Source organism: Nicotiana tomentosiformis, chromosome 4, assembly GCF_000390325.3.
Source record: "Nicotiana tomentosiformis chromosome 4, ASM39032v3, whole genome shotgun sequence".
NCBI classification, from domain to species: Eukaryota; Viridiplantae; Streptophyta; class Magnoliopsida; order Solanales; family Solanaceae; genus Nicotiana; species Nicotiana tomentosiformis.
In genome coordinates this window covers 100,090,822-100,101,946 of record NC_090815.1, presented here as the reverse complement: position 1 = coordinate 100,101,946, position 11,125 = coordinate 100,090,822, and the positions used below count along the sequence as shown (strand labels likewise).

Here is an 11,125-nt window from a genome sequence, read left to right as displayed (position 1 = left end):
GTACTATTCTTCCCGCTGGCTGAAGAGAAGGGTTGTGTTGGAACGCACTTTGATTAGTTACTTAAAGGTTTAGCCCCAAGTGCAAACCCTAGTAATTCAAAGGTTGCCAATCAATGAATTTTTGAATTGTAATTTGTATGTATTAAGGTGCGGCGGGAGTAGATTAAATTGTTGAAGTTTGGGACATACTGTTTTATCCTGATATCCAATAATTTGCCTTTTAAAACAAATTAGGTGTGCTAGCATTTGATAGTTTTTCTTCAACGATTTCTACACAAGCTAAAAGCTCTTTAACAACATTAATATAAGTATTTATCAAGACAACTAAACTGTGCAGATTGTGGAACAGCTGTCTCTTCATCTATACAAGGTCACTGTAAGATTAAGTGCTCAAGAGAAAAAAATACCGAAATTTTTCTCCAGATTAATTTTTGCCTGTTTTTAAAATAGTCCAGGTTTTCGATTATACTCCCAATTAATCACATTTATCAGTGATACTAAGAAAGTAGGATGGGCCTTTTGGTTAAGTTCTCTCAAGTACTAGCATTGTCTGCAAAATTCACCAATAATTGCTCTTAAATTCATGTAATTACTCTAAACTGACATTGCTAATACTTCTTTTTAACAGTAGAAATGTTTAATATTGTTTGCTAAAACTATTCCTAGTTTGGTTTAAGATTTTTTAAGAAAAGCACCAAAAGTAGTATATAACAGATTGAATGTATGACAGTAGGATTTTAAAAATTGACGGCAGCGAATATTAATAATGGCGGTATAATTTTGGTTAGCATTAATGTCATTACTAATCTTGACCAAACACGCGAATCGGATATGACGATTACTTTATGAATAATCGAATACCGATTTTACTTTTTATTCTTCTTTCTTATATTCCAAAAATTGTTATCTTTTATCTGTTTCGATTTGTTTCGGAATCTTATGGCGATTTATTGATTTTTTTGTTTGGATTTAATCATAACAGTTTAGGGGTTTGTTCGTTCATGACATTAACGGTCTATATGTGACTGCTGTTTAAATGAGGAAACACAAAATACAAGTCTCTTCTGCTCCATTTGAATTTGGTTTGACAAAAATACAGAATTTATTGTTGTTTTACTTTTCAAAAGATAATTGTGCGCGCTTGAATTCAATCTGGAAGAATTAGTTTTGGCAATTTGATGTGTTTACATTGGTGTTATAGCTATTTAAAACGGAGAGAAAAGAAAGAGGAAAAAGTCCAGTCAGAAGGTTCAAACATTCAATAAGAAAAAAGAAATATTTCAGTTTAAAAATGAGGAGAGCTACATGAAAAAGAAAGAAGCTGAAATCAAACACGTTTCATGTTTTGCATAAACCAAACCTATCGGTTTTGGGTTTGATTTTTTTAGAGCAGTCCACTGAATTTGGGTTTAGTTTTAAAACCATCTAGAAATACTTTTCTTTATTGTTAATACCTTTTAAAAATAAACACGCAGAACTGGTTTGAGGGAGACTGTTGCATAATTGTTTCATTAATTTATTTTAAAGTAAGAATAATAACGTCAATTGGAAAATGTGAAGATATGAAGTCGACAAATTCTTTATTATAAAATACAAATGTATATATATTATAACAGTTGTATCCAAATACTTAAAAGAAAATATTTTTGCGCATTACATAATTGACAGCATCACAAGACGTAAAGCGAATTCAGTGTTGGCTTGGGCATTAATAGATTATCTTACCTCAAACGTGTAATCATATAAGCATCTTATTCTAAAACAATGCTTGATGAGAACTTTGAATATTTGAGCTCTAACTTTCTAGACAAGCCAACACGATTTCATTGTTATTAACGGGTAAAATATAGGAAAAATAGCCACTTTTTACACTATTAATTGAGAATTAGCCATCGCCTCAAAAGCAACTAATATTTACTCACTTTATATTAGTTAGACAAATATACCCTAAATTAAACAGATAAAACCTTCTTTATTTCTTCTTCTTCGCAGCTTCCATAACTCTAATAAAGATGATCTTTCTTTCCACAATAGGATTATTTTGAGAATGGTCACTGTATAGGTCAAAATCTGTCCTAGAATATTTAAGACAAGATAGCGCTAAAGGAAGAATCTTCAAGCCGTCACTAGTCGAGGTCGAGCAGGAAGCAGCAAGATTCGTGGCCGAGATGTCAACAACGGTCGATGTCGAGCACCGTCGGCAAAGCTGTAACGGTTAATTTTCGAAATAAGATATTAAAGAGAATATTCTATTTACTTGTACTATTAGGGTTTTGTTAAGAAAATGTCATATAAATAGAAAAGGAGAGAATGGTGGAAAGGGGGATATTCATTTTGTAAGAACACACTTTGACAAAATATTCTCTATCTCTTTCACTATAATACAAATAACACCTTTTTCACCAATATTCTTGTCTATATTATTTCATACTTTTCACCAGATCCGAGGATAATTCGAATATTCAAGGATTTGCCTGTCATTTATCATTAATGTCGGGAGGAATAACACCTAGATTCTCCTTTATTGGGTGAATCACTCTTTTTATTTACTCGAATGCCATTTATTATTGTTTGTTGCTATTTAATGCTCTATCATTGTTTATGTTGCTTGGGATGATTGTTATACACCATCATTATATCTCTATCGGATCTGTCCAACATTAGTCATGCCATCAGAACTCATATCTAGAAATATTATTGTTAACTAGGTTTAACCCCCTGAATATATAAATTTAATTATTTGAACCAAGGGTTATACTTTTTGGTCAAATAATTTGCCTCTGTCTGTGGGAATTTTCTAGTTAAATTTTTAGTTTCTTCTAGATCTGTCACTAACACGGATCACAAACGTAAAAAAAAAAAAAAAACAAGAACGAGAGAACCTTTCTTTGTGTGCACAAATCCCAACATGACAGGTAATAGGGAAGAAAGGGCGAGAATAACCAACTACCTCCCAACCAACCTCATGAACGTCATCAACGAAAGCTGCGAAACAACAGACGAAGGCGCAACACCCGATGTCTCCCCTAGGCGAGATGAGTCACTGCCTCCTCATTGCAGCATTACAAAGTCTCTTGGTAAGGGAGTCTCCACATCTGTGGGGGAAGAGATGCCCCCAACTATAAAAAAGCTCCTCGAAGCATGGCTAACCGACACACTAACCAGCGTCTCCAACAAGCCCGCCCGGGACGCAGCTGCAGAAAACGCAAGGATTTGCACTGTACAACCGGCGGACGAACAGTGCAACCAACTCCCTCCACCTCCAACAACAGGTATTACTCACAACGTCAGTGATAATGCAGGTGATAACGCTCTTGCAGCCATTTTGAAAAGGATGGAGGAAATGGAGAACGAGAAGAAGATACTCCGAGATCAAATAAAAGAACACCAGGAACGAGTCGATAAAATACCGTGCGCCCCTAAACTATTGCCAAAGAGAGACGCTGGTTGGTTCGTCGAACAGCCGTACAGTGATGACATAGCCCCACATGCCATACCAAAAACCTTTAAAATGCCGCCCTACCTAAGGATATATGATGGCACGACTGACCTTGAAGATCATATAACTCACTACGTCACCGCCATGAAAGGCAATGATCTCGCCAAAGAGCAAGTATCTTCAATTCTGTTGAAAAAATTCGGTGAAACCCTCAAAGGAGGGGCGTTAACATGGTATTCGCATCTACCTGCGCATTCTATTGAAACTTTCGAAGAGATGATCGACAAGTTCGTAACGGCCCATGCTAGGGCCAAGAAGGCTGAGACGAGGGTGAACGACATATTTGCTATTAAGTAGTCTCCAGGAGAGGGATTAAGGGACTTCCTCGCCCGGTTAAACCGAGTAAGGATGACATTGCTGAACGTGCCAGAATGGATGGCGGTCGCAGCCTTCCAGAATGAGCTGATCAGGGATGGTTCGAGGGCGACTAGAAAGCTATTAAGTTGACTGATGAAGTACCCCCCCCCCCCAACAACTTGGGATAAAATACACAATGCATATTGTGCCGAGGTCCGAGCAGACGAGGACGACCTCAATGGACCAACTCATCGACTGACCTCAGTACAGGACGAACCCATAAAAGACCGAAGAAATGATACCAGAAGAGACCTCGCAGCTCCATGACCTAATAGGGAAGAACATCAACCGTATGTCAGAACTGCCATCGTGCCCCCCTCCCGCCACGAAGAAGGCCCGCCTAGATCAAGGACAGGGACTCACCAAAACAAAAAAGTTATACCCCATTTATATCCCCTCACAACTTTTGTTTGTCTCCTACAGAGATAGTCTATGCCCTGGAGAATCTCGGATCAAAGGTGAAGTGGCCACAAAAGATGAGGTCAGATCCGAATACGAGGAAGTCAGACGCCCTCCTCCACCAAGAACGAGGGCACAAAACTGGGGATTGCATCGCCCTAAGGCAGGAGGTCGCAAACATGTTACGATAAGGACACCTCAAAGAGTTGCTGAGCGACTGGGGAAGGACCAACTTTGCTAGAGGACGTGATCAACATCAAGGACCGTCGAAACCGCCCTCACCAACTCGTACCATTCACATGATCATCGGTGGAGGCGACGATGCTTCAATCAATAACGTGAAGTTCACCACTACCCACAAACTCAAACGGTCAATCACTCACAAACTGTATGACGAGCTCGAAGAGAGTATCATCTTCGATAAATCGGATACCAACGGTTTGGCTTTCCCTCACTATGATGCCCTCGTTATTACTTTACATATTTTAGATACCGATGTGAGGCGCATTATGATAGACGATGGGAGAGGCGCGTGCATTATCCATCCTCGAGTACTTGCACAAATGAAACTCGAGGATAAGATAGTTTTGTATTGCATCACGCTAACTGGTTTTAACAATGCAGTCGATCGAACATCAGTCAAAATCACACTCCCCGTTCTGGCCGTGGCGTCACTATGGAAACCATGTTCCACATCATGGACCAAGACACAACGTACAATGCCATAATAGGGCGGCCATGGATACATACCATGTGGGCCATCCCTTCCAGCTTATATCATGTCATCAAGTTCCGGACTCCATAGGGAATATTCAACATACGAGGAGAATATCGCACATCCCGGGAATGCTACCGCATCGCCCTAGATAGCACGTTCACTCAACAAATGAAGGACAAAGAAAAAGAGGCATAGCAATTAACAGGGTCGAGGTCGATATGTTACAATTTTGAGGACGTCATCAGAGACCCTGATACGGTCAAAGCTGCGGGATCAACCATAGAGGACCTCGACCCCATTCAATTAGATACCAACGATCACAACAAGAAAGCTTACATAGGTTGCAAGCTTGAGGAACCAGGTAAATTCCGTCAATTCTTAACTACTAACACGGATTTGTTTACTTTCAGCCATGCATATATGCCGGGTATCCCAAAAGAAATTGCCATGCACAAACTGAATGTCGAACCATTCCACCCCAGTGAGGCAGGTCAGGCGTAAGTTCAACTCCATGATTAATGATGCAGTACGTGAAGAGGTAGAAAAACTATAGGAAAATGGCTCCATCAAGGAGCCGAAGTACTCCCAGTGGGTAGCTAACGTGGTCATGGTGAAAAAGAAGAATGGTAAATGGCGAATATGCATGGATTTCACAGATTTGAATAAAGCATGCCCCAAGGATTCATTTTCATTACCCCATATCGACCAACTCATCGACGCAATAGCTGGGCATGAATTACTGAGCTTCTTGGATGCCTATTCAGGCTATAATCAGATCCTCATGGAAGAAGAGGATCAGGAGAAAACCATATTCATCACCCACCAGGGGATGTACTGCTACATGGTCATTCCCTTCGGGCTGAAAAACACAAGGGCAACTTACCAAAGGTTGGTGATGAGGATGTTCAAAGACCAGCTCGACAAAACGATGAAAGTCTATATATACGACATGCTAGTCAAGTCCAAAGGGAAAAAAGATCACATCGACCACCTGAGAGAAGCCTTCGACATACTCAGACGATACTGAATGAAACTGAACCCCGAAAAGTGTGTGTTCGGCGTGGCCTCAGGGAATTTTTTAGGTTTCCTGGTATCACAGCTAGGAATTGAGGTCAATCCTGATCAAATCAAAGCCATTGAGGGGATACCAGAACACTTGACCACCAAAAAATAGGGTCAGAGATTGACTGGCCGTATCGCCGCCCTTTCAAGGTTCATTTCATGATCATCAGATAGGTGTCATAGATTCTTTGGCGTACTCAAGAAGGATAACCACCTCCAATGGACTTCTGAGTGCGTCCAATCCATGAAGGAATTAAAAGCATACTTGTCGTCACCACCATTGCTTTCAAAACCGGAGCCAGGGGAACATCTCCTTGTTTACCTCACAGTATCCGAAGTAGCTGTGAGTGCAGTCCTGGTTCGGGAAAATAAAGGTACGCAGTCTCCCAACTATTACCTAATCAAAACACTAGTCGACACCGAGACGAGGTACCCTCACCTCGAATAACTGGCCCTGGCCTTGGTCATAGCTTCGCGAAAGCTTATACCATATTTCCAATGCCACCCTATCTCGGTCGTCATGACTTTCCCCATAAGAAGTATTTTGCATAAACCCGAGCTATCGGGAAGGTTGGACAAATGGGTCATCTAGATAAGCAAGCACGATATCACGTATCAGCAGCGAACAACGATAAAGTCACAAGTTTTCGCTGACTTCGTCGCCGACTTCAGTGCAAAAGTAATGCCCGAAGTTGAAAGAGAAACCGCCTATGCTTCCCCCCAAACACAGGACCCAACTTGTACATTGACGGCACGTCCAACGCGTCAGGGTCTGGACTATGACTCGTACTCGAAGTCCCAACCGATGAAGTAATTTTCTAGTCCATAAGGTTCCCGGACATGACTAATAACGAGGCTGAGTATGAGACTGTTAATTGTAGGTTTAAGGCTAGCACTCATGTACGGGGAAAACGGTTGAAACTACGCTGTGATTCCCAACTCGTGGTCAACCAAATCACAGGGACTTTCCAAATCAAGGAACATAGGTTACAGAAATATCATACCAAAATTTACAAGTTGATGCCCGAGTTTGACGAATATCAACTTGACCAAATTCCACGACCACAGAACACTGAGGAGGACGGCCTCGCAAAACTAGCCGCAGCCACCAAAAACATTGCAACCGGAGACAAGAGTGTGATCCACCTTCTCAACTCGTCACTAGACCATGTTGAGGTAAGATCCGTAAGCTTAACTTGGGATTGGCGCAATCGTATTGTTGCATACTTACAGGATGACATACTCCCAGATGATAAAAAAGAGGCCAAGAAACTGAGAATGCAAGTGGCCAGGTACAGTGTCATCCACAACGACCTGTATAAGAGAACTTACGGTGGCCCTCTAGAGAAATGCTTAAGACCAAACCAGATGCAGCACGTCCTTGAAGAGGTCCACGAGGGCCATTGTGGAGCTCACTCCGGCAATCGGGCTCTGGTAAGATGCCTCATACGGGCAGGAAAATACTGGCTCACCATGAAAAAGAAGGTTGCAGACTTCGTGAAAAAATGCTAGCAATGCCAAAAGTATGCTCTGGTGATTCACCAAACGAGCGAACACCTCCAATCGGTCACCTCACCTTGGCCGTTCATCAAATGGGGAATGGATATCGTGGGCCCTCTCCCGGCAGAGCGAGGTAACGTACGATTCCTTTTGGTTTTAACTGACTATTTCTCTAAGTGGGTGGAAGCAGGAGCATTCGCCCAAATACGTGAACATGAAGTGATCACCTTTATATGGAAAAACATGATATGCCGGTTCGGACTCCCCAAAGAGATCAACTGCGATAACGAACCCCGGTTCACGGGAAAGAGGGTCGCCGAGTTTTTTGAGAAGTGGCATATCAAAAGGATACTCTCGACGCCATACCACCCAACGAGAAATAGGCAAGCAGAGTCCTCCAACAAGTCGATATTGAACATCACGAAGAAAAAGCTTGAAGATGCAAAAGGACAGTGGCCGAAAATATTACCAGAAGTACTGTGGGCCTATCGAACAACGCCGAAGACGAGTACAGGAGAGACACCCTACTCTTTGGTCTATGAGACTGATGCAGTAATACCGATTGAGGTCAGAGAGCCCAGTCTGAGGTACTCCCATGAAAGCGGACCAAGGAACGACGAAAGCAGAAGGCATGAGCTTGACGAAGCCGAAGAACGAAGAGACATGGCCTACATAAGGATGATAGTCCAAAAACAACAAGCAGAATGCTATTATAACAAGAAGGCAAAGGTCAGGCACTCAAAGTCAGGGACTACGTACTCAAAGCTAATACACAAGCAAGTAGAGACCCACGATAGGGAAAACTAGGAACAAATTGAGACGACCCGTACAAAATCACGGCAAAAGTAAACAAAGGATCATTCCAACTAGAAAAAATGGAAAGAAAGCTACTACCGAACAATTGGAATATTACCCACCTCAAGTACTTCAAATTTTAAGAGATAAAGCGTCTCCCGAATCGTACTCTTTTTCCCTCACTTGAGTTTTGTCCCAATTGGGTTTTCTCAAGGAGGTTTTTACCGAGGTGACGAAGGAAACACTTCAAGTCGAAGTACGCAAAGACGGGATGACTAGTTCATCGTCCGACCTCTCAAGCACTCTCTAGGCCAACCGATGAAGGGACTAGACAGACTGGGACTGAGACTGGAATGCCAGCCAACGCCAGAAATTTGTAAATTTCTCCACGTATATGACCAAAGAAAAAATGCTTGAAGTTTATTTTTATTTCTCCAAGTATACGACCAAGGCAACAATGCTTAAAGTTTAAGGTGAACTTCACACTTATAGGCTTACCTTTCTAAAATTAGGTTATGTTCGACCTCGCTCGAACTAACACCTATCGACCCTCGGCCATAATTAATTAGATTATGTTTGACTTCGCTCGAACTAACACCTATCGGCCCTCGACCATAATTAGTTAGGTTATGTTCGACCTCGCTCGAACTAATACCTCCTAGCCTTCGGCCACAATTAATTAGGTTATGCTTGACCTCGCTCGAACTAACACCTACTGGCCTTCGGCTATAATTAGTTAGATTATGTTCGACCTCGCTTAAACTAACACCTACCGGCCTTCAGCCATAATTAATTAGGTTATGTTCGACCTCGCTCGAACTAATACCTACCAGCCTTCGGCCATACAAAACATACAAGTATAGAAAACCTAACCCAAGAAAAAGAAACGGATGCAGAAAAATATTCCATATTTATACTTAAACATTCTTTACAAAGGCTCGTGAAGACGCCTACAAAAAACACATAAGTTTACAGCTAAGTAAAAGAAAGAAGAAGAAAAACTACTGGTCGCCGCCAGGCCCTTCAGTACTATCGCCTTGACTATCTGGGCCATCTCGATCTCCCCCTCATCATCACCATCGCCCTCAGGGTACGCGACCTTGTACCAGGCATCCTCTTTAATCTGGTCCACACCCACGTCCCCCTCATCGTCACCGGCTTCGGGCGTGGCGGGATCATACCCACAGGCGACCCGAGCCTCGCGGGCCTTAACTCGAACATCCTCAAGAGCGGCCGAGGAAATAGACCCCACTTGTGCAAATCGCGGAACACATCCAACTGAGCCTCAGCATGTATCTATTCCTCGTACAGGTCCCGGGGAATATTTCGAAAGTTTGAAGTGCGAGAGGATGATGGTTGCACGAGCATTTGAGCCTTCTCGGCCTCTAAGGCAGCCATATGGTCCTGAAAGAGGGAGTTGTCTCTCTCCAACTCTCTAATCCTCTCATCTAGCCGCTCTTCTTTAAGCCTCACCATTTCTAAGTCACTCTCTCGCTCATAACGGAGAGTCCGGATCACTACATCGAGAGCCTCCGCCTTCTTCGAAGCCTCCGACCGAGCAAACTTTGCCTTCTCCAGCTCGTTCTGCTTATCGTGGATCTCGCCATAAAGAACCTCCATCTGCAGGCGACACTCCTCCAACTGCCTGCATAACTCAACCACCTATGTCTGGAGGTTGCCATATTGAGCCTCCATGACCCTACTGACCTCGAGCTCTTCCTCTTTATTTCTCAACGTACCCTTAAGAACACTGCACTTCTCGATAACCTTCACATGCTCGTCATCCTTCTCCTTCAGTTAATCTCGAAGGTCCTGCAAGTTGCCGCCCTCACCAAACCGCCTGCGGATCTCCCAGTACTTGCCATGGTACTCGAAGTATTTGCGTTGCAACTTCTTGAATATAGCTTTACGCCTCTCCTCCCTTCGGGCGCTTTCAATTTCCAAGATTATGGTCTGCAACCATAAAATGAAAGAAACGCAAAAATAAGAACGCCCCCGCTGACAAGGGCAAAGCACTAAAAACAAAGCCTAGCCTTTGAACATGACATACAGAAAAAGAAGCCTTGAAAAACTTACCTTGAGAGCGAGGCCGACTATGCTCCTCGATAGGGTAACATCATCTAGCTCTTGGTGGGTTTCACCCTCCACATCGGAGCAAAGGGGACCGAGTGTAGGAACCACGTTTTTCGTATTCTTTAATAAGTTACGATCTATGGGGATCGTAATGGTCCGCATAGACCCCTCCAACCTCACCTCGAGCTAGTAAATCCTTCCTCCACCATCCTTATCTCGGCAACATCGAGGTCTGAACCCGTCTCTTAGCCGTCTTCAGCAACGCCTTTGCCTCTCCCATCGGTCGGCGAAGAAGCATCATCAGCCGTCTGCGAGGTCAATGGCCATTCATGCCGCAAAGTATTAGAGGCCACATCGATCGGCCCTTCGACTCCCATCATCGCGAGAGAAAGAGATAAGCCCTCAACGACCTTCGCCGATCTCTGAAACTCAGACGTCAGCTCGGCGTCATCTTCAAGAACTATGGTCTCCATCTCACGAATGATAAAATCACCCATCACAGGGTCCACGGCATGGGCAACCACGTCGCCAACATCCACCGACCTCCTCTTGAGAGGCGACAAATCCCCGTCACTTGGCAATGATTCCTCCTCTCCATCAACAAGAAGGTACAAAGGGGAAGTTGAATGCTACGCTGGCAAAATATCCGCAGATAGAGAAAAAATTGATGTTGAAGCAGCAGCAGGTGGGACCGAGAAACGAGAAGGCCTAGCCGCAGTTGT

The 11,125-nt window shown here is 43.1% G+C and overlaps 1 protein-coding gene across 1 annotated transcript; it reads left to right on the top strand.

The window, feature by feature from the left end:
* The first annotated feature begins 5,580 nt into the window (after window positions 1-5,580).
* LOC138910223 (uncharacterized) lies at window positions 5,581-8,342 on the top strand. The gene is made up of 4 exons (XM_070201448.1): window positions 5,581-5,861; window positions 6,917-7,211; window positions 7,269-7,469; window positions 7,713-8,342. The coding sequence occupies exons 1-4, from the start codon at window positions 5,581-5,583 to the stop codon at window positions 8,340-8,342; spliced, it is 1,407 nt and encodes a 468-aa protein (XP_070057549.1).
* The last annotated feature ends 2,783 nt before the right edge of the window (window positions 8,343-11,125 follow it).

What these genes read in the sequence shown, in the direction of transcription:
- LOC138910223 (XM_070201448.1), top strand. Translation starts at nt 5,581, where the DNA reads ATGGTGAAAAAGAAGAATGGTAAATGGCGAATATGCATGGATTTCACA. An exon ending in CGTCACTAGACCATGTTGAG is followed by an intron (nt 7,212 to 7,268) that starts GTAAGATCCGTA and finishes GCATACTTACAG; the next exon opens with GATGACATACTCCCAGATGA. An exon ending in ACTCCGGCAATCGGGCTCTG is followed by an intron (nt 7,470 to 7,712) that starts GTAAGATGCCTC and finishes TATTTCTCTAAG; the next exon opens with TGGGTGGAAGCAGGAGCATT.